The 22,618-nt window shown below is 55.4% G+C and overlaps 1 protein-coding gene across 1 annotated transcript in view; it reads right to left on the bottom strand.

The window, feature by feature from the left end:
* Positions 1-2,133: 2,133 nt before the first annotated feature.
* Positions 2,134-22,618, bottom strand: part of PPM1F (protein phosphatase, Mg2+/Mn2+ dependent 1F) — a 33,539-nt gene continuing 13,054 nt past the window's right edge. Inside the window, exons 3-8 of the mRNA XM_003780180.5 lie at positions 22,249-22,400; positions 16,722-16,924; positions 16,090-16,278; positions 13,848-13,991; positions 8,346-8,439; positions 2,134-6,240 (exon numbers count right to left, since the gene is read on the bottom strand). Coding sequence (XP_003780228.3) covers positions 5,975-6,240; positions 8,346-8,439; positions 13,848-13,991; positions 16,090-16,278; positions 16,722-16,924; positions 22,249-22,400 — 1,048 coding nt within the window. The 3' untranslated portion in view covers positions 2,134-5,974. The remainder of the gene's footprint in view (positions 6,241-8,345; positions 8,440-13,847; positions 13,992-16,089; positions 16,279-16,721; positions 16,925-22,248; positions 22,401-22,618) is intronic.

Raw genomic sequence — 22,618 nt, 5'->3', positions numbered from 1 at the left:
GGCTGCAGCCCTGGGCAGCAGGCACTGCCGGGAGTCGGGGGAGGGGACTGAGAGCTCTCCCAGATGGCTTGGGAAGGACCAGGAGAAAATGCACAGACAAGGCTACTGACAGGAGAGAGGAGGCCTGCAGGCAAAGCGGGAATGGGGAAGGCATTGGGTTCAGGCAGCCCTGGGCCAGCTGCTCCCATGCGCCCACAAGCACGAGGGCCTCCCCCACATTCTACAGAGAAGTTCAGGGCAGCGCTTTTGGCCGTGGCTGGGCAGTGTCTGCGGGGAGGCATTTCTGATGTTTGTGTGCCCTTGAAGCCTTAGCTCAGCCAGGAGCACAAGGGCGAGTCTCCCGGCCCCTGCTGCCTTGCTTTCTCTTGATTGAGAAAGGAACCAAAGATCAAAAGGCAGTGAAGAATTGGGGACTCTGAGAAGGGCGACTTTCCAAGGCTTGGACCCCTTAGCAGCTTTGCGGCCTAGGGGCACTTGACCCCTGTGTGATAAGCCGAATCCTCTTTGTCTCAGGTGGTGAATTGGTAGCTGGCTCATCCCTTGTCCCAGCACCTGCAGCAGCGTGGAAAACACTTGGCCAACATGCGCTGAAGGACTGGTCGACAGAATCCCACAACTGGCTGCGTCAATACTGACCCCCTGAGGGCACTGAGAAGGCTCTGAAGCCGTCTCCAAGAGCAGTTTCATGTGTGCTAGGAGCCACAGCCACATGGGACTGGGCCCGTGCGTGCTATCCTGGGGCTTCGGGGGAACCAGCCCTCCAGCCTGCTAAGCGACCAGCAACAGTGCTCAGGCCAAGGCCCTGCATTTTGCTGCCGGCCGTCCTTGGGTGGGTGAGGCTACAGAGGTCTGGACTGGAGGTTGTGGTTGGGGGCCACAGGTCTAGAGCAAAGGGAGGTAGGTGGGCGGGCCTTTTGGGGGGATCCCTGAAGTCCATCAGGTGTGGTGGTTCTGAGGTGAGTTCCTGATATCTGTCCAAGCAGCCATCAGGGGCCAGTCCCTTCCACCAGCAACAGTGAGGCTTGCCCACCACCCCCTCAGCCTCGCTCCCCCACCTAGTGCAGCCACCACCGCCATTCCTAGTTCTCTACCAGGACCCCAGGGCTTAACACGGCCTGCCCCTGTGCTGGTGGATCTCTCCAGGTCTTCTGTTAAGGCATTTTTATCTTTTTCTTAAAATTCCCATGACAGATTACATAAAAGCATTTTTAAAGCATGTTCACTGTACTAAAAAAATTAGGATTTAGAAGAAAACCTAAAGGGGGGAGGAAAAAACCCCCGTAACCCTGCCCATCTGGGAGCACCAGCAGTGAACCTGCAGTGGACTCGCTTCTGGGCGGCAGCCGGGCTCCCACGTGGGAAAAGTGCAATGCAGGCTTCGAGGATGGTGGAGCGGGGTGGCGGGAGCAGGGGGCAGAAGAAAGGCTCAGTGTTTTGTTCTTTTTTTGACACAGGGTCTCGCTCTGTCACCCAGGATGGAGTGCAGTGGCGCAATCCTAGCTCACTGCAGCCTCAGGCTCCTCAAACTTAAGCGATCCTCCTGCCTCAGCCTCCTAAGTAGCTGGGACTACAGGCTTGTGCCATCACACTGGGGCTAATTTTTTGATTATCTGTAGAGATGGGGGTCTCCCTATGTTGCCCAGGCTGGTCTCAAACTCCTGAGCGCAAGAGATCCTCCCACCTCAGCCTCCCAAAGTGCTGGGATTACAGGTGTGCGCCACCGCACCTCGCCTCAGGAGGTGCCAGGAGGGTATAAAGGGCCTCAAGAGCGTCATGTCAGAGGGCCTCCATCCTCAGGACGGAACCGCCTAGGGCACATCAGGCTCCTGGATAAAATGAGGGGTCCTCAATGCTCCTGTGGCTCCCCAATGTCACGTGAGGTCCCAGGGGCTTAATCCCTTTCCTGTCACCTTCCTGCTGCTGGTGGGGGTGGGCTCAGAGCCCCTCAGGGAGGAAAATCAGGTTACTGGCTAGATCAGGGGGGTGCAGGCCACCAGGGCTCTCTCCAGAATTTGTCTGCTCGCTTTGCAAGATTTGCAGATGGTCCCCAATATTAAAGCAGCTTCCAAACACATCTGGACATCAAAGGGGACAAGATGCTCAGAAGTCAGGAAGAAGGCAGGACTCGGGCGACAGAGTTCAGAACTCATGGTTTATTGACACTTCTGCACGGTGGGTCCTTGGGAGACTGCCTTTCTGGCATCTTGGGACTTGTCCCTAAGAACAGGGAAGACAGTCATCCTGTCCTGGAGCAAGGCTCCCCCTTGCACAGGAACACAACTCCCAGGCAGGAGAAGCCCACCGAGATGAACGCAGATAAACCCTTGGCAAGGCCTGCACCGCACTGGAATGGCAGAGCTCCGTGCATTTGGCAAAGCTATGGGGCCTTGGCAGAACGCACAGGACTCTGGGGGCTGCCCCCTTTGAGCTACAGAGGCAGAATCGAACCAAAAACACTGCTTCCTTTAACACAGCCCAACTGGCTTACACTTAGCTTGGGACGAGGCTAGGCCTAAGAAGGGCCGGAGCTGTCCTCCCAGCCCTGGGAACACGGCTGAGGTGGCCCAGTGCCCACACTGGGCTCACCACGGGAGAGGAGGGGAGAGGGAGGGGGCTGCATGCTGGCCCTGCCATCTGCACCCTGTCCCTTTCCCCACTAAACACACCCATTTCCTATCCTGGGTTCTGAGGCTGGGGCTGCCTCTGGGATTCTGAGGGACCACCCTCCACCCCAGCAGGCCTGGGCTGAGTCAGCCACACCTGTAAGGCAGGCCCTGCTTCCCCAGCTTTTGTATTCCATATACGGTGCTGGCATCTGGAGCTCCATTCTTCTCCAGCCCACTTAATTTTAAGAATAGACACTAATAAGACTTAACCACCCCACCCTGCTGGTGGCGGGAGGGCCCCTGTGTGCTGGCAGCATCTCCCCAGGACATGCTGGCTCACCTGCACCCACAGTGTTCCAGGAGGTCGCGGCCTCTGCAGACTCAGTGCAACCCTGGGGCCTTACAAAAGGGACACTCAGAGGTGCACTGCCTGCTTAGCTCACACAAGGAACAAGTGGAGAGCTGGGCTGGAGAAAGGATTACAATTTACAGACCAGTGTCCCTGGCTAGGGGCTCTCATGGGACTGTGGCTGGAAGAGAAGGTCGCCCCGGAGGCTGGAGGCTGAAGACACCTGGTGCTTCTCGGTGCAGTCCTGGTCAAGATGGAAGAGTGCTCCTCTGTGCCCAGCTGCTGTGCAGGGGTGGATGAGGGCTCCCTCGGCCCCAAGGCAAGGGCAGAGCAGCTCCCAGTGCTGGCACCAGAGCTCTGCCAGGCATGGGGCATGGCCATCCTCTGGGGTCCTGGCTCAGGGGTGGGGAGCGGCAGTGCTGGGACAAGCCTGGGGAAAGGGTTTCCCATACACTGAAGCTTCGAGATCTTCCGGTGGAGCCTCAGGCTAGGGTATGAATCAGACCACCAGGTGATATGAGCCAAACCTCCACAGGGTGAAACTCCACTTTCAGCAGCCAGGAACAGAGTTATTAGCAAAGAAAAGAGAAAAGCAGATGCCAATCATTCTCTCCCTTCGTCAAGGTTATGCCCACCGGCAGGGTGGGCTAGTGGTGAGGGTGGAGCTGCGTCCCTGTGTCTGACCGGGCCTATGCTGAGAGGGCACCGGGGCTCTGGTTGTTGACCCCCAGAAGGAGACAGCAGGCCTTCAAGTTAAGCCAAGCAATACTTGGTCATTGTTGGTGGCCAACCATTTTCTGAATGTCTGAATGACAGTGATTATGTTTAAGGTTTTTTTTTTTTGTAAATAAGAGACCTTAAGCAATGCATAGACTGCATGGTCTCAACCTCATCTGTGCTGTGAGAATGAGGGGTAAGGCTGAGCGTGCAGGTAAGGCCCCAGCAAAGCTGGCTCCCCGCTCCCTGTGGGACAGAGGGCTCCCACTGGGAAGGCGGCTCTAGCGTGCCTCCTTGGCGAGCTGAGAGGAGGCCAAGGTGCTTGGGGCACAGCTGTGCAGACCTTCCCAGGGGTCCCGCTGTCTGCAGGTGGACTCTGAATGCCTTCATGGGGACCACACAGCCCAGCTTCCTCCCTTTCTCCTCTCCTCCCCCTGCCCTGCTCTGACCTGCCTGGAGCAGCCCTGCCCACCTCCAGCTCAGCCCTTCCTGCGGCTTGGCCCTGCAGACGGCATCTGAGTCCTCCCCTAGCCCCCTGCCCTCTTCCCTCTACCCAACACCCTCCCCCAGCCTTGCCACTTTCAACTTTGCACGCCCTCAGTGAGCATCCTGAGGCACCCAGAATCAGTCGCTTGTGAGCCCCCTCTCAGGGTACACTAGGGGATGTGGAGCTCTCATGCCTGTTCAGGGCATGGGGCAGAGCAAGGCAGGCGTGCTGCCAGCCACCGCAGCAAGGTGAGGGGCTGTGGCCTGTGCCATGGACTCCCAGCAGCATCCCCGCTGCCTCCAGACTGAGACACAGACCCACAGGCTACCTCTGTGCTTGCCTAAGCCTCTTAATTAAGCATCTTTCCCAGTGAGACCAATTTGATGACAAATTCACAAGATATTGGGGAATGTTCCAATCACACAGCAGCAAGGTCCCTCTGCCTGGGATCCAGCCAGTCCCAAGGGGGTGGGAATTCGGGCAGATGGGCCAAGGTCACCCGGGATGCCCAGAGCCCCGCTGTCAGGCCCAGGCACCACTACATGGCAGTCGCAGCTCCTGCCAGTCACCTGGGCAGCGGGGGGAGGGGGGAACCTTGGGGGTGCTCAGCATCACAAAGAGGCGGAAAACTCTTCCAGAAAGATCTCACCAAAATCATGCCTCCCTAACAAAACAAATCCTGCTTTTCTAAAAACCTCAATGGGCCTATCCAAGCCCACTGCAGTCCTAGTTTCTTCAAAGCTGTGTAAGGCACTTGAATGGCTTATTAACACCACCTGGAAAAGTTCCTGTTTCAATCCTGATTTAGAAAACAAATTCAATAATACTGCAAAAAAAGGTTCCTTGAAAAATAGCTTTAAAAAAGTAAATACTTAAGTTTTCTAAAGAATAAAATAAATGCTAAGCTCTGCTTAAATTATATGACACAACAGGTCATCTTGGCACTGATAAAACAAAGAGAAAACCTGGAATACTGCTTCTGAATTAGACCTCCCTGGAAAAAAAAAAAAAACAAACACACCAACAAAAGACACGTGTGCGTCGCTGGTTCTGGGCTCAGGGAAGAGAGCAGCCCGGAAGGCCCTGGTGGGCCCAAGCACATCACGGCTGCCCTGGAGTGGGGGCAGGGGGGTGGCTGCTACAGAACAGACCCCTGGCTCTGCTGCGCTCTCCTCTTTGGGACACCGGTGTGGCCGACCAGGACTGGCTGGGCATATCTGTAAATATGAACCCACCCGGCCCAGGCTGCAGAGAGGAGCAATGGGAAACTGGGGCTGGCCACCCCGCTGCTGGGCCTGACCCAGGGAGTGCTTCAAGAGTTTGGCTCCGGGGTCCGCCCCAGGGTCCCACATGCATGACCGTGCTGCCCCATGCACACCGGTGTCTTTGGTTTGGCTGCCGTTGGGCACCTATGACCTCTGGTCCCACTCTGGGCCCGATGGGAGCTGGGAGCAAGAGCCAGTCCATCTTCTCTTTGGTGAGGTCTCCTAGGCTGCCTTCCACCATCTGCCCGCCACCCAGTGCAGTTCCACAGCCACCAGGACAGGCTGCGGGGGGCATCCCGAGTGGCTCTGGGGTGCTAGGGAAAGCACTGTGGGGCGGGCACCCTGTCCACTGCCTGCCACCTGTTGGGTCCTGAGGCTTCTGAGGGAGAGAAGGACAAGGACGGGAGGAAGGGGAGGGCAGGGGCCTGGAAACCACCTAGCTTCTTGGTGGATCCTGGGTCTTAGGTTCTGGAAGGCTGGAGGGCAAGTCCTGCCTCCTCCCTTCTGCCTGGGGGTCCTCTTCTCCCTGGTTCCCGCCCTCCAGCAGCTCTTAGGGGTCCCTGAGGAAGACCACCATGACCGTGATGTTGTCATGGGAGCCCCGCTCCCGGGCTGCAGCCACCAGCTCCTCGGCGACATGGAGCCCGCTGCCCTGCTGCCTGGTCAGGTGGCTCTGGACGAGGCCAACAACTTCCTGGTGGGGTACGACGTCAAAGAAGCCATCGCAGGCAAGCAGCAGGTAGTCCTCGGAGCCTGTCAGTGCCCGGGAAGCTGCATCGGCCTCCCCAGACACGTAGGGCTTCTGGAAGACATCCCCTGGACAGGCGGAGAAGAGCCTGGGTCAGAGGACCACGGTGTCCACAGCTTCCTCCCCACCTACCCAGGCCTAGACCTCACATCCTGCAGGGACAGAGACCGACCTGCTCTCATGGGGTCTGGGGTCTGTTGCTCCCTCATGCAAACTGCCCAGTACTTCCCACTTGCCTGGGAATGGAAACCTCTGACCTTGGCCTGTGAGCTCCCCCTTTTTTTCTTTTTTTTTTGAGACGGAGTCTTGCTCTGTCGCCCAGGCTGGAGTGCAGTGGCACGATCTCAGCTCACTGCAACCTCTGCCTCCCGGGTTCAAGCGATTCTCCTGCCTCAGCCTCCCGAGTAGCTGGGATTACAGGCTTGCGCCACCATGCCCAGCTAATTTTTTTTTTTTATTTTAGTAGAGATGGGGTTTCACCATGTTGGCCAGGATGGTCTCGATCTCCTGACCTTGTGATCTGCCCACCTCAGCCTCCCAAAGTGCTGGGATTACAGGTGTGAGCCACCGCCCTCGGCCGAGCTCCCTCTTTCTCTGCCCTAGCTGTCCCATCCTGGCCTCACTTCCTGGAGTGTCCAGAGACAGAAGGAAAGACACAGCCTGAGGAGGGGCTGTCAAGAAGGTACCACATCTGCCAAAAATGACAGAATGTTTCAGAGGGGTAGGTGCCACATCCCTGGCAATCGGCTGGGGAGAGAGAGTTTTCTAAGTACCAGGAAGGGGCAGGTGTGGTCACGGGGCCCACAGCCTGACACCCGGCACTGGCCGCATGCTGAGACAAGGAGATGCAGGTTGGACCCACTTTTTTTTTTTTTTTTTTTTTTTGAGATGGAGTTTCACTCTTGTCACCCAGGCTGGAGTGCAATGGTGCAATCTCGGCTCACTGCAACCTCCGCCTCCCAGGTTCAAGTGATTCTCCTGCCTCAGCCTCCCAAGTAGCTACGATTACAGGCAGGCGCCACCAAGCTCAGCTAATTTTTTTTGTATTTTTAGTAGAGATGGGGTCTCACCATGTTGGTCAGGCTGGTCTCGAACTCCTGACCTCAGGTGATCCACCCGCCTCGGCCTCCCAAAGTGCTGGGATTACAGGCGTGAGCCACCGCGCCCAGATACTTTTTTTTTTTTTTTTTGAGACATAGTCTGGCTCTGTTGCCCAGGCTGGAGTGCAGTGGCACGATCTCTGCTCACTGTAACCTCTGCCTCCGGGTTCAAGCGCTTCTCCTCCCTCAGCCTCCCAAGTAACTGAGATTACGGGCGCGTGCCACCACACCCGGCTAACTTTGTATTTTTTGTAGAGAAGGAGTTTCACCATGTTGGCCAGGCTGGTCTCGAACTCCCGATCTCAGGTGATCCGCCCACCTTGGCCTCCCAAAGTGCTGGGATTACAGGCGTGAGCCAGCATGCCCAGCCAGACCCATTACTTTTTAAAATTTTTATTTATTATTATTATTATTTTTTAGTTTCCTTGTTATCCAGGCTGGAGTGGAGTGGCGCAATCTCAGCTCACTGCAACCTCCGCCTTCTGGGTTCAAGCGATTCTCCTGCCTCAGCCTTCTGAATAGCTGGGATTACAGGGGCTCGCTACCATGCCTGGCTAATTTTTTGTATTTTTTTTTTAGTAGAGACGGGGTTTCATCATACCGGCCAGGCTGGTCTTGAACTCCCGACCTCAGGTGATCCACCCACCTCGGCCTCCCAAAGTGCTGGGATTACAGGCGTGAGCCACCGCACCCAGTGAACCCACTTTTTTCCCAAAAGAGAAAAAAGGATTGTCAGCATGAATGCAGGAGGAGGATAAACCTCATTTCCGGAATATTGGAAGCTCTACTTCCAGCCCACAGGGTAGCGAGCCACAGGTTTCTATGAGATTTGTAGGAGCTGTTTTAGGTGAGATAATAACATACAGTGTAACTTACACTCAGACACTGGTGCTGCAGTCTCTGAATCTGCCCTGTTCCCTTCACACTACGAGGGTATCACCCCAGTGCACGACAAATCCCCCTCGGCCCATCGCACTGCCTCCCTGAACCCCTGGTGAGCCACGGGCCACACTCCAGAGGCCTGGGCTTCCGAGAGACCGTCTCCCACTTGGGTCGGCCTCTTTGGCTCTCACCGATGGCTCTGGAGACGGCCAGGGTCCCGTTGACTCTCCAGCAGTCCATGTGAGACACAAAGCCACCCAATGCTTCAATGCGCGCCTTCTCATCCTGCAGAAACACAGCCAGAGTTGGGGGCAGGGCCGGGGGGATGGGGCGTGGAGCCCCCTGCTGCCACCTGAGCAGAGGCACAGCTGCTTCTAAGACAGCAGCGTTCAAAGCCGCAGCACTGGAACAAAGCCAGGAGGCTCAGAGATGCACCCAAACGAGGCTCATCAAAAACAGTGAGAAATTATACACAACCCACAAGTCCTTTAGTTGCAGGAATGGTAAAATGAACGGACCACCTGAGGCCGCCTAGCGGTGCCTGCGCCCCTGGGTAGCATTCTGGGTCAGGGAGGCACTCACGAGGCTTACGAGCCCGACACAGACAGCAGATCCCTCTGCTTCCCTGTCTGTAGCTCGGGACACCATCTCTGCCCTGAAAGCTGCTGGGCCAAGATGGAGCACGTGACATGAGTGGTCACACAGCAGGGAAGCCTGAGCGAGGCCCTGACAGCAGCCTGTGCCTGTCCAGTTCTTTTTTTTTTTTTTGAGACGGAGTCTCACTCTATCACCTGGCTGGAGTGAAGTGGCACGATCTTGGCTCACTGCAACCTCTGCCTCCTGGGTTCAAGTGATTCTCCCGCCTCAGCCTCCTGAGTAGCTGGGACTGCAGGGGCGTGCCACCATGCCCGGCTAATTTTTTTGTGTTTTTAGTGGAGACGGGGTTTCTCCAAGTTGGCCAGACTGGTCTCGATCTCCTGACCTCATGATCCACCCTCCTCGGCTTCCCAAAGTGCTGGGATTACAGGTGTGAGCCACCGTGCCTGGCCTAGCTCTTGTCCTCCTCTACCCAAGCTCAGCCCAGGCACAGTCTCCACTCACCTGGGGACCACAACACCCCAGGCCTGGGTTCCTCCAGGGACAGGACAGAGGCTTGGTTCAGCCACAAGTCCTCTAGAAACCTCTTTGGTCCTAAGAGCCTCTGCCCAAAGGAGAGGCTGCCCCGATGACAGCCTGCTGCCTGAAGGCTGCACAGCAGCACCCCTGACAGAGTGACGGAGGCACCTTGGGAGTGAGGCACCTCCCAAGTCTACTGGGGAAAGAGGGCATCCCTTACCGGTTTATCAGGTAAACCTCCTGACCCCACACAGCACCAGCCCTTCTAGTCCCCAGGCACAGCACCAGCTGGGCATGAGAACTCTGATGCCCCAGGTGATAGCGTCTCCTAGACAGATTGGGGTATCAGCCAATTCCCTCCCCGGAGCAGACGGACATGCACTGCGGGAGGCCTGGGGGAGGGAGCCTTCTCCAGACGCCTGTACCAAGGACCAGGCCTCCTTATGTGGCTCCCCTGCAGAGGGCATCATGGTGGGAATGACATGGATTTGCAGGAGTCCTGGCCTTCCTGGGCACTGCAGCCATGAGCCTGTGTGGCAACTGGACCAGTGCCTGGTAGGCTGGGTGCTCCTGTCCCAGCTGAGCTGGAGAATCAAGCCATGAAGGGGCAGGAACAGGGAGCTCAAGGCTGTCTCTGGGTCTAAGCTGCCACCTCTGGGGTCTGAGCAGGGCAAGGAAAAGGCAAGGAGGACCAGGAAGGAGGGAAGAGCAGGAGACAGCCAAGAAGAGGCCAGGAGAAGGGGCACGGGGAGAGGCAGGTGGATTAACACAGAGTACGCACGAATGTTCACACACACATGTGCCCACACACACGCGTGAAGGCGCCTGCAGACGGCGAGGAGCGGCAGAGGAAGCAGCGCCTCCTCCCCTGTGCCTCAGAGGCGTTCCCTGGGGAGGGGCTGTGAGCGTGGGAGGCTCCAGGGAGAATGAGGAGCCTGTCTCTGCTTCTGTATCCCACACACCCCAGCCCACTCCAGCCCCTCAATGTCCTAGAGGCAGGCATGTGGGCAGGTGATGGAGGATGAACGGCAATCTGCTTCCCATGCCCTCTGGAGGTGGCTCTTCCCCACAGGGGGCCATGCAGGCTGAGCTTAGAACCTTCCTGCCTGACGCCCCTCCCCACCACCAGGGATGGCTGTGGGACAGGGTAGAGCCAAAGGGCAGGAGGGCACAGGGGCCGCACTGCTCCCCGGCAGCCTGTGATCCCCTCTCCTACCATTCCACACCCCTGTGCTGGACAGGCTGCGCCGGCTTGCCCCTCTAACCCTGGCCGGGAACCTGGGTCCTCCTCCTCTCCAGTGGCTCCCACCTCCGTCACACACTAGCCAGGCTCAGTCTGGTCCGGGACTAACATATCCCCAGGCTAACGGGTCTTGTCCCCTTCCCCCTGAGTCTCCTACTCACTGATTCTGTTTTTTTTTTTTTTTTTTTGGAGACAGGGTCTTGCTCTGTTGCCAAGGCTGGAGTGCAGTGTCATGAACATAGCTCACTGCAGCCTTGACCTCTAGGGCTCAAGCCATCTCCTGCCTTCGCCTCCCGACTGCCCAGCACCCACCCTCAGCAGCTCTTCCCTCTGCTCCTCAAACCTCATCCTCTCCACCTGCCTGAAACAGCTTCCCAGGTCAAAGCTGGAGCCGGTGGCCTGTGGGCTCCTGTGAACAGCCATTTCCTGCCTCCTAGGAGCGCAGAGCTCCACCTGGCCAGGCCGCAGCAGTGTTGCCTATGGCACCGCCATCCTCCTGGATGTCCAAGGCCCTCTGCGACGTCTCCACCTGCAGAGCCGGGACTCCTATCTCTCCCAGGCTGCCTGCCAGGCGTGCCAGCGTGACCTGTGACTTTGAGTGACTCTCACTGCCCTCCTGGACTCACTTTTGTGACCCAGCCCTCAACTTGTCCTCCAGTAGCCTGATCACTTCAGAAGCTTCTAGTGAGTCCTTACAGAGTTCCTCCCAGCCTGGAGCAGTCCAGCTTTTCCAGCTGAAGGAGCAGCAGGTGGGTGGTCCTCTCCCCTACCCCGAGTCTTCTACCCACTGATTCTGGGGCTTTTGTTTTTTGAAGACCGGGTCTCACTCTGTCGCCAAGGCTCGAGTGCAGTGTCATGAACATAGCTCACTGCAGCCTCGACCTCTAGGGCTCAAGCCATCCTCCTGCCTCCCGAGGCTTGAGAGGTGGGAGGATCACTTGGAGCACACCTCCACCCCTGGCCCTTATTCTGGCATAACCTGCCCTTTCCTCCTGGTCTCTCTCCTGGCCTGCAGGAATTGCACCTGCCTGAGATGCGGCTCCCTTCATCTCTCTGCCACATCCTGCCCAGGTCCTTGCCTTCCTCCTGCTCCCCCATTAGACTTAGAGGCAGGAAGTGGGTCCTGTGTTATCTCACTGCCTCAACAAAGTATCCTGTGCAGAGTGGGCACTCAGTGTTTGGAGGGTGAACTGAGTGCAGAGGCAGGAGACTGTTCAGACAGCCGCAGAACAAGGCAGAGCACCACGCACTCCCCACGTACTCCTCGAAGCTGCTCTGGGCCACTGCTGGACCCCCGTTGAAGCTCGCCAGGTTGAGGCCAGTTTCTTGCTCTTGTAACCGACATGATGCTTGTTTTTGTGTGAGAACCTTGGCCTGGATCTGTGATTAATTCTTTAGGGTGGAAGGCTGTGATTAGGATCACAGCAAGAGGGGCCAAGCCTACAGAGCATGGCGGCAGGGAAGGGGAGGTGGGGGGCACTGGATCTGAACTCCTTGGCCCGTGCGGGCTGCAGCCAAGAACACAGACACCTGTGTGTGCTTCTCTTGTGCAAGCTCTGATCTCTGCACTCCACATGCACTGGGACACCCAATCCTTAGCCCAAACCTCCAGGGACCCCTGTGTGATGGACTTGGAAGCGGTGGAGCCGGGACCAGGCAAGGCCATCTGTCCATCCTCTGCCATGACACCATACTGCAGGGCTCAGGCAGTGTTTGAACAGAGTCCCCACTGGGCTTTAAGGGGGTGCTGAATGCTGAGCCTGCAGGTGTGCAGGCAGCAGGTGGGAGTGGGCCCAGCACGAATCCTGACTTGGCCACATTTCATCTGACTGCATATCCTGGGGAGGAGAGCCCACTAGGGAGCAGGTGCCAAATTCCCCCACGGTGGTGGAGGCAGGGGAGTGGCAGAGACTATCTGTGACTTTGGCGGTGTGCTCTGGGCAAGTGACTGAGCCTCAGTTTTCTCCTCTGTACAACGGGGAGAGGACGTACGGGGGCCCATCCCAGGCCGTGAGCCACAGTGAAAGGCCAAGGAATATAGCTGCCCCTGACTGTTATAATCATCAAGTCCTGGTGGTCTCTATGTGTTTTCCAAACCCAGAAGCCACAAAAAGGAAGACTACTCAACTACAGAAAAACACAAAGCTTCCATGTGGCAAAAGCCCATAAACAAAAATAAAAGAAAAGATGCATGGAAAAATATTTGCAAATCGTCACAGACAAGGAGCCAACCTCCTTCACATATACAAGGAATCTATAAACTGATAAGAAAAACAGGCAAAGGAAAAAAACAGTGTTTGCAGGAAAGGTTGTGTAAATGATCTTCAGCTTTTGAAAAGATGCTCAAACTCACTCTGTAACAGAAAAGCAAACTTAACAATTGCCCCAAGACAGCCTTCTTACCTGACAGGAAGAATCCTGCAGGCTGGTGGGACTGTGGGGAAATGGACCTTCTTGGGCATGTAGTGCCAGCCCAGGCTGGCATGGCCTGAGGTGGGCAGCTTGGCAAATCTACCCAGACTGTACGTGCATCAGTTCCAACCTAGCCATCCCACTTCTGGGGATGTGTCCTACAGATATAGGTACACTTGACTCTGAGCAATTAATGCTGCACAAAGTAGGTACAGATGCATTGTTTTTAGCACCAAAAGACTGAAAAGATCTTCATGCTCACCCACAGGGGACTGCATGATGAACGCAATGTCCGCAGCCCCAAGAAAGGATGGGTGCTCCTATGTGCTGATGTAGAATTATCCACCATGTGCGTGGTTAATCAAACATAGCTGGTGGAGAACAGCATGTGGGAAAAGTGGGGTTTGAGGGATAAACAGTCATTCCATGATATCTGAATGCTCGCAATCCAACCTCAGGAGACACATGGATGAGACAGTTTTGTGAGAAGAGGTCTGAGTGGGACTGTCATCCTCATATCCAGGTGATGACCTGAGTGCCAGGGTCCCAGGCAGCCTCTACTCAGTACAGCCCCAAGCCAGGTTCCCTCCAGCCCCGGGGCAGCATCACCTCCTCACCCACAGCCTGTGGCCTCCTTGTCCGTGTATATCATAGGCTCTGGTCTGCACTGGGCTGCGCTGACTGCACTGGGATGCCTGTCAGTGCAGAGGGCTCTGCTCTCCCCTGGAGCTCTGGGCTCTGGGCTCTCAGGAAGGGCTCATGTGGGACCCCCTGGCCACTCAAATCAGGTGGGGAGCCCTCCCTCTTGAAAGGTGCCAGGATTAATACTTCCTGAAGTTCCCAGGCTGGGTGGGGTTCCCCTGTGGGCCCAGCATGATGGAGGCCAGGAATATCCTGGGCCTGGGCGCAGGGATCCCCTTACCTGCCGTTCTGGTCTGTGTGGCTCCATCAGCTTCACCACCTGTCCCTGCTGTACCAAAATGACCTGGGAGTCCCCGAGCCAGGCGACGTGCAGGGTCGCTCCTGCAATGAGCGCACACACACCTGTGGTGCCACTCTGCAGCCGCTGCAGGGAGAGAGGGCCCATGAGAGTTGAGAGGAGGTAGGGAAGGGCAGAGGATGACACGGGGCAGGATGAAGCTTCCGGGGGTGATGAATACTCCCGTTACTGTGGTGAGGAATCCACAGGTGTATATGCTATAAGCCAAAACTTGCCAAATTGTGGACTTCAAATATGCACCACTTACTACGTGTCAATTGTATCTCAATAAAGATGTTTATTTATTTATTTATTTATTTATTTTGAGACAGAATCTTGCTCTGTCACCCAGGCTGGAGTGCAATGGCGCAATCTCGGCTCACTGCAACCTCCGCCTCCTGGATTCAAGCGATTCTCCTGCCTCAGCCTCCCAAGTAGCTGAGATTACAGGCGTACAGCACCACGCCCAGCTAATTTTTTGTGTTTTTAGTAGAGACGGGGTTTTGCCATGTTTCCTTCCCAGGCTGGTCTTGAACTCCTGAGCTCAGGCAATCTGCCTGCCTTGGCCTCCCAAAGTGCTAGGATTACAGGCGTTAGTCACTGCGCCTGGCTATTTATTTATTTATTTAGAGGCAAAATCTTGCTCTGTCACCCAGGCTGGAGTGCAGTGGCACAGTCTCAGCTCACTGCAACCTCCATCTCCTGGGCTCAAGTGATTCTCATGCCTCAGCCTCCCAAGTAGCTGGGACTATAGGCGCGTGCCACCATACCTGGCTAATTTTTTTTTTAATTTTTAGTAGAGGCAGGGTTTCACCACGTTGGCCAGGCTGGTCTCAAACTCCTGACCTCAAGTGATCTGCCTACCTCAGCCTCCCAAAGTGCTGGGATTACAGGCATGAGCCACCGCACCTGGCCAATTTTTGTATTTTTAGTAGAGACGAGGTTTCACCATGGTGGCCAGGCTGGTCTCGAATTCCTAAATTGAAGTGATCCGCCGGCCTCTGCCTCCCAAAGTGCTGGGATTACAGGTGTGAGCCACTGTGCCCAGCCTCAATAAAGCGGTTATGCCTGCTTCAGAGAATCCGTTTTCTACTCTGAGGCAGCCTTGAGCTCAGAGGCCTTTGTCACTTCCTGGGGCTGAGGTGAGAGGCCAGGAGTGGAGGCTTGCCTGCTTTTCACTGGGGTCCTTGCAGCTACAGAGATTGCACGGTTTTCTATTGAGATACAAAGCCCGGCTCTGCTAATTTCCATGAAGGTCTGTACTCAGAGCATGTGACAAAAGTGCACCTTTCCCCTGGTGTCTTCTCACTGGGGCAGGTCTTTTAAGCAATCTGAGCCTCAGTTTCGCAATGTCTACAATGGGTACAATATTCGTATTCACCTCAGAGGGCTACAAGAAGGACCTAGTGAAATTCTGCTGGTGAGGTTCAGAGTGGCTAAGTTCACAGAGGAGGGGCCTGACGCATTTGTATTCTTTCTTCTTTCAGAAACAAATGCCTCATCCCTGCACGTGGCTATAACTCCCGAAGGAGTGTTCCCAGAGGACATCGGTAGCCTGCTGAGACCCTGCCTAGAGGAGGAAGGGGAGGCAGGCAGTAGATTAATCAGGTTTTACATATTCCCCCTTTTATGATGCTTTGACATCTTGTGGCCTTGCTGGTCCTGGAGGGGCTGCCCCTTCCCAGGCCAGCTGATTCCTCGAGACAGCAAACACCTGGGGAGGATGCAGAGAAGGCTCTGGCCCAGCTTCCCTCTCTTCTCTCTGCGCCCCGACTACCTCAGTGCTTCCCATGCATGGCCCTGTGAGGTGTGGCCCCTCCTCTCAGGAACTGTGAGTAGTAGACTCTTTGTTAAGGTCCTGGTCTGTGTCTGTCGCCTTGCCATATCTCATTAAAACAAAATCCCAGGAACGCTTGACCACAGCTGCCTTCCCCGAGGCCAGCAGACCCTCTGTGCCAGGCAGGTCTGTGTGGCTGAGAGGCCCACCATGCTGGGTCAGGGCAGGCTTTGTGCTGCTTCCGTTCAAGTGAAAACCAAGCCCCTTTAGAAAAAATGGCAGGACCACCGGCAGTGTTTAGTGAGGACCTTCCAGCACCACCAGCCCCTTTGGCATTTTTCCCACTGCAGAGGCCGGGACTCTCACTGGCCTCCAAACTGCACCCGAGGCCCAGCGGCCAGTCCTCACCTCTCGCTTGGCTTTCCTGAGAAACATCTGGTCGGTGCGCCGGAAAGCTTCTCTGAGGGCTCCTGCAGGGTCTGTGAGCAGCTCTGGCTGGCGGGCAGCGTTGGTGTGCACGTGGACAGCGGCGTACCTCGCAGCATCCACACCTCCGTGACCATCAAACACAGCAAAGTAGGCACGGTCCACAGGGTCCTGGTGGGGATGAGGTGAGAGTCACAGACCCGCGGGACCCAGGGTGCTCCCAGGGGGCGTGGAGCCAGGCACTGATGGGGTAGAGTCTGGGAGAATCAGTATGGCCTTCGCCCGGCTTATGTGCGTATGAGCTGGGAGGTTTGGAAAAGGACAGCTGGCGGCAGCCTTGGTTTCACCATCTGTTATGAGTTGCTACAAGCATAAAATGAGGGGCTGCCCCAGGTGGCTCCTGGTGCAGGAGTCAGGGGAACGTGGCATCCAGGCCTCCCTCATAACAGACTCACACTGTTGCCCTTCTTAGTCTCTTGCTGGGCAAGTACAGGGGCTGACGGGTGTCTCTCCTGTCTCAGCCTTGGCGGGCAGCTCTTCTTGGTACCTGGGGGGCCCCCACCCTCGCCCTGGTCCTCCGAAGCTGTCCCCAGGGTCTGGATGGGAGCACTCACAGACAAGCCGAAGAGCTGGTTGAAGGAAGGGAGGGACACGTGCCGGTCCTCCATCTTGCGGCGAGTGTTCCGGATAGCGTGGATGGAGACCAGCCACTGCCGCTGTGAGGCCCGGGCAGCCAATGGCACCTGCTTCTGCCACTGGCCGGCAACTTCCCAAAGGCGGTTAAAGAAACTCCGTGCCAGGCTTTGGGCATCCAGCACTGATGGGCACAATGGAAGGATTGTCAGGGAAGTGCCAACCAAGCCAGCTGAGGCCTCGCTGGCTCCCTGACAGCTCCCACGTGGGCCTGCAAAGCCCCCATCACCGCCCAGGGCATTGTGAGCACATCAACTCAATAACGCACACATGGCAGCCTGTTACCAGAATTAGAAATGTCTAGTTTGGCAACTTGCCCCTTGAAGTCTCCCATCCCACCATGGAGCAACTCTACTCATGGGAACCCATCCTAAAGAAATAATCAGAAACACAAAAATAATTTTAAAGACAAAGTACAGAATCACTTATAATTGCCCATTAATTAGAAATACTATATATCCAATGACAAAGGAATAATACTTAAATTATGATCTAGTCTTGGCCAGGCGTGGTGGCTCACACCTGTAATCCCAGCACTTTGGGAGGCCGAGGTGGGGGGATCACCCAAGGTCAGGAGTTCGAGACCAGCCTAGCCAACATGGTGAAACCCCGTCTCTACTAAAAATACACAAATTAGCCGGGCATGGTGGCGGGTGCCTGTAATCCCAGCTACTCGGGAGGCTGAGGCAGGAGAATTGCTTGAACCCGGGAGGCGGAGGTTGCAGTGAGCCGAGATCGTGCCATTGTGCTCCAGCCTGGGCGACAGAGCAAGACTCTGTCTCAAAAAAAAAAAAAAAAAAAAAAAAAAAAAAAAAAAAAAAAAAAAGATCTAGTCTCTTGATGAAGAATTAAGCTGCTATTAAATATGATTTTCATAACGAAATATGCAACTCCCATACGACCCCACCGTGGCACTCCTGCGGACTTATCCCAGAACAATGAAGACTGTTCACATAAAAGCTTGAACACATGAACACAAATGTTCATAGCAGCTTTATCTGGAACAGCCAAAATCTGGAGTCAGCCTAGATGTCCTTCAATGTGGAAATGGTTAAACAAACCATGGTCGACCCATACCTTTGAATACCACTCAAGAATGGCAAAGAATGAACTCCTGATGCATCAAACAACCTGGGCTAATCTCCAGAGAATTAAACCAGTCCCCTAAAGTTACACATCATATGCTTCCATTTATATGTGTTCTTGAAATAATAAAATGGTAGAAGCCGAGAAGATTAGTAGTTGCCAGTGGTTAGGGATGGGGTCCGTAGGGATGGGGGTGTAAGGGTGGCCTTAAAAGGGTGACAGGAGGGATCCTGGTGATGGAACTGCTCTGTATTTTGACCATGTTAGGATCCTGATGGTGATATTTTATTATAGTTTTGCAAAATGTTACCATTGGAGGAAACTGGGTAAAGTGTACATGGAATCTCTTTGTATTATTTATTACAACTGCATGTGCAGCTATGATTATCTCAAAACAAAAAGTTTAATTAAAAAAACTAGCCCAGGCATAGTGGCTCATGCCTGTAATCCCAGCACTTTGAGAGGCTGAGGTGGGAGGACTGCTTGAGGTCAGGAGTTCAAGACCAGCCTGGATAACATAAAGAGACCCTGTCTCTTAAAAACAGGCTGGGCGCCATGGCTCATGCCTGTAGTCCCAGCACTTTGGGAGGTAAAGGCAGGCAGATCACTTGAGGTCGGCGTTCAAGACCACCCTGACCAACAAAGTGAAATCCCGTCTCTACTAAAAATACAAAAATTAGCTGGGCATGTTGGGATGCACATGTAGTCCCAGCTACTTGGGAGGCTGAGGCAGGAAAATCGCTTGAATCCGGGAGGCAGAGGTTGCAGTGAGCCAAGATTGCGCCACTACACTCCAGCCTGGACAACAGAGCGAAACTCAGTCGCAAACAAACAACACCAAACCAAAAAAAATTATCTGCATGTGGTGGTATATGTAATCCCAGCTATTTGGGAGGCTGGAGCAGGAGGATCCCTTGAGCCAAGGAGGTCGAGGTTACGGCGATCTCCGATTACACCACTGCATTCCAGTCTGGGTGACAGAGGGAGACCTGGTCTCTTAAAACAGAAAACTAAAAAATGGATTTTTATAGAGTTTATAAGCACGTAAAATGTCATGATACTAAGTGAAAAATGAAGGAAAATTACATATGCAGTTTAACTACAAGTCCATGAAAAACCACCAGGGCCAGAAAAAAAAAAGGCAGGAACAGCACACAACCAAGGTGTCAGAGTGGACCTGCACGTGGCAGTTCCATGGACAGCTTTTTCCTGAAGTACACTTTCTTAATACTGCCCCAATTTTTCATTACAAGTGTTCGTCTCGCGTGACAGTGGCTTTAAAGCATGTCCACAAATTCTTTGACTTCCCCTTTCGTGAGGTGGAGCTCACTTCCCACCGCTGAGTGTGGGACTTGGCTGCTTCTGATGAAGAGAGTGGCAGTGACTGTGTGTGCTTCAGGTGCTACGAAACAAAGAGGCCCTGCACCTCCCGCCTTGTGTGTTTTCACTCTCTTCCTCCCTCCCTCTCATCGCTCAATCTGAGCTGTGAGGATGCTCAAGCAGCACCATGGAGAGCCCACATGGGACGGGACCAGGGCCTCCTGTCAGTGGTCGAGTGTTGAAACCACCTCGAAAGCAGGCCCTCCAGCCCAGCCAGCAAACATGTGACCACAACCCAGTGAGAGACCCTGGACCAGAACCAGCTAAGCTGCTCCCAGATTCCAGACCCACAGAAACTGGGAGAATAAATGTCTGTTGTTTTAAGCCACTACATTTGGGGCAATTTGTTATGTAGCAACAAATAATATAAGCCACAATACTCATTTGAAAAGAAAAAATGCCCAAATCCTACCTAAGCTTGGCTTCTCAAGAAAAGATCAACCAGTAACAGGCCCAAAGGAAACCATGGGGGCTCTGGCTTCAGGGACTCATGTCACCTCAATGCACAAACTCTCCTGGAACTCCTGCCAGCCCAGGTGCATGTGGCAAGCATGGTGAATCAGGGCCAGTCAGCCGAGGGCAGGAGTTGAGCGTCACAGGCCACACCCAAAGGACATGGGGAACTGAGAGAAGGAAAGAGCTCCTGCCTAAAGGCGGAGGCTATGGAAGAAAAGGAGAAGGGCTGAGGCCAGAGGGGGCCACCGAGAAAGAACCATGAACATGAGCGCTTATGCACGCAGGAGGTCACAGAAAGACAGGTCCTTGGGAATCCATGCATCAAGGCAGGGTTGGGGGCATCCAGAGCCAGCTGCTGCTGCCATAGCCAACACAGGGGCCTATTCAAGCATTTGGCAAGAACTGGGGACTGGCAAGGCTGTGGGGTGAAGGAGGGGCCTGAGAACTCATTCGGGCAGGCCCAGCTCAGGGAAGGCAGCTCCACACAAGTTTGGCCGGTGGATCCCCTGCAAACCAGCAGGAAACCCCCCTCGTCCTGCCAGTCTTTGTAGTGCTGCCTCCTTTTCCTCTCGTCTGAGGGCCACTGTGCCCAGAAAACTGCCCCTAAATGCCATGGACTCTTCCTCACTCCCTCTGGAAACTGTGGGCTCCTGGTGCTTACCAGGCCTGAGCTTGGGCTGAGGGGAGACTCCGGCTGCCGCTGTGGCTCACGGTCTCGCCCCGGGTGCTACCGCTATTTCCAACAGCCGCTTAGCCTAGACTCTGCTCAGGAAAGGCCAGCGGCTGAGGCAGTGCTGCCCGGCCCACAGACTCCCCATGCCAAGGGCTGAAGCCCCGCAACCTCGGGAATCACTTCTGGATTCTTCGCTGATCCAGTCACCGGGGAGGGGCTGACTGGCAGCCACACAGAGGTTTCAGCCACCCGCTGCTCTTCAGTGGCAATTCTTATAATACAATCCCCACTCTGACGCAATTTTGTAAGAATGGCTTGGAGTCCAAAAACTTGACTACATTCTACGTCCGTGACAGGGAGAGCATGATCAAGGCCGCTAGGCAGGCCTGCATGCGAGGCGCTGTGACAGACAGGGAAGCAAGGGCAGGCGAGACTTCCTTCTGGCTGCGCCCTCCTTCCTTCCCAGGCCTGCAGGAGCCCGGGCGTAGGACTGGGCTGGTGCCGGCGCGGCGACGCTCCTTCTCACCGGCAGGTGGCGCTGTCTCCCGCGTGGACGGACAGAGACCCATCAGGCGGGGCGGGGCTGGGCGGTGGTGGCGCCCCCTTGGTGGGGCCGCAGAGCGGAGGCGCAGCAGCTGCCACCGGCCGGAAGCCTGCTGGCTCGGCCGAGAACAATGGCCGCCTGTCACTGTGGACAGCTGTCTCCCAGGCTAAGGCAAGGCTGCGCTCCCAGGGAATGCGGGCAGGGAGCCAGGGCGGAGGGCAGGGGACGAGAGCGAGGAGGAGAGCGCGGGCACCCACTGATGCTGGAGGCCTCGGGTATTCGCTTTCTCGCTCTTCTCCCACCTTGTTCCTTTTCCCCGGATGCACACATGCACTAGTAATGCCGAATTTAGAACAACAGGGAAAGGAAAGGAAATGGTAAAGGAAGGGAAAGGAAATGGCAGACAGGAAATGGCAAGGAAGGGAAAATCCACTGCGACTCTGCTGCCTGCTGGCCTGTCCAGGGACAAGTTTTCAGCTGGGTGGGACGTTGCTACCCCCTTGTGGCACCCCTGCCGCAGCCTGCGATTCTTACTCCCTGTATTTCTGGTCCAACATCAACCAACACTTTGGCGAAATATAATAAAATGAAATTACTAGGAGAATGAAAGAAAGTCACATGAAATAAAAGCCCTGCTTTTTAATGATTATATCCTCTGTGAAATGGCTCTGCAGCCCTCTCCATTTCTGGGTTCCCCTGGCCACACCATGCTTATGGCTGTCCTAGGAGCAGGCTGACAGACAAGCTTCCACCAGCATCTAACCATGGGGCTCATGGACACTGTAGAGCGTCTCCACCCAACAGAATCCTGACTTGGGGCAGCTGAGGCAGGGGGCCTGAGCATTGAGGGGACCACGCTGCTGCCCCGAGACCTGCTGGCATGCCACCTGGCTGACCCTGACTTCGCCTGCCTGGGCGCATGTTAGCTGAGTTACAACACTGAGGGCACTTGAACCTGGCTGCATGACCAGAGATCGATCACCTGTGAGATCCTCTGTGAAACGGGATAAGCATCTTTAATTTCCTGGGCTGTTCTGGAACTTCAGTCAGACAGGACACAGGAGGGTGTCTGCACCACCCACCCCTGCCTCGTGGGCTGACTGGGAACCGTGTGACCTGTGGAGGGCTGTGACCGCCACCCTCCACCTCGCTGGGGCCCCAAGCCTTCTCTGCTCCTTGATTCTGCTGCTGTTGTGAGCGAGGGCCCCAGCATCCTTAGGGACCCCAATCAATGGGCTTCCCACAATGTCCTCACCCTTTGTTGCCTGCTAAGCAGCCCTGGGGCCACCTCAGAAGAAACAGAACTCACAGGTCACAGGGGCCTTTTCCTCCTCGTCATCCTCCTCCTCCTCCTCTTCTTCCTCCTCCCTGGGCAACTTCCTGAATTCGGAAAGGTCTGTCTGTAGTAGCTGTGAAACTGCTTCGTGGGCCAGAGCAGCGGCAAGTGGTGGCGGGGCCTTCCTAGGGATGAGGAGGGGGAAATGAGGGGCAGCCCCCAGCAGGAGACCACACCTAGCACCCCTTCCCCAACCGTCAGCCCACATGCTGAGGGGTCACGGCCAGCAGGGCGGCCCCTGTCCTCAGGGAGCTGGGACAGGAAGGTCACACGACAGCAGAGGCAGACGCACAACCATCTGGTGGGGAGCTGGGCCATAATACTTGGGCCTGGGGCTAGTGGG

The sequence above is a fragment of the Pongo abelii genome, chromosome 23 (genome assembly GCF_028885655.2).
Source record: "Pongo abelii isolate AG06213 chromosome 23, NHGRI_mPonAbe1-v2.0_pri, whole genome shotgun sequence".
Lineage (NCBI taxonomy): Eukaryota > Metazoa > Chordata > Mammalia > Primates > Hominidae > Pongo > Pongo abelii.
Note: the sequence above shows the minus strand (reverse complement) of the source record. Positions and strands in the feature narration are given on the sequence as shown.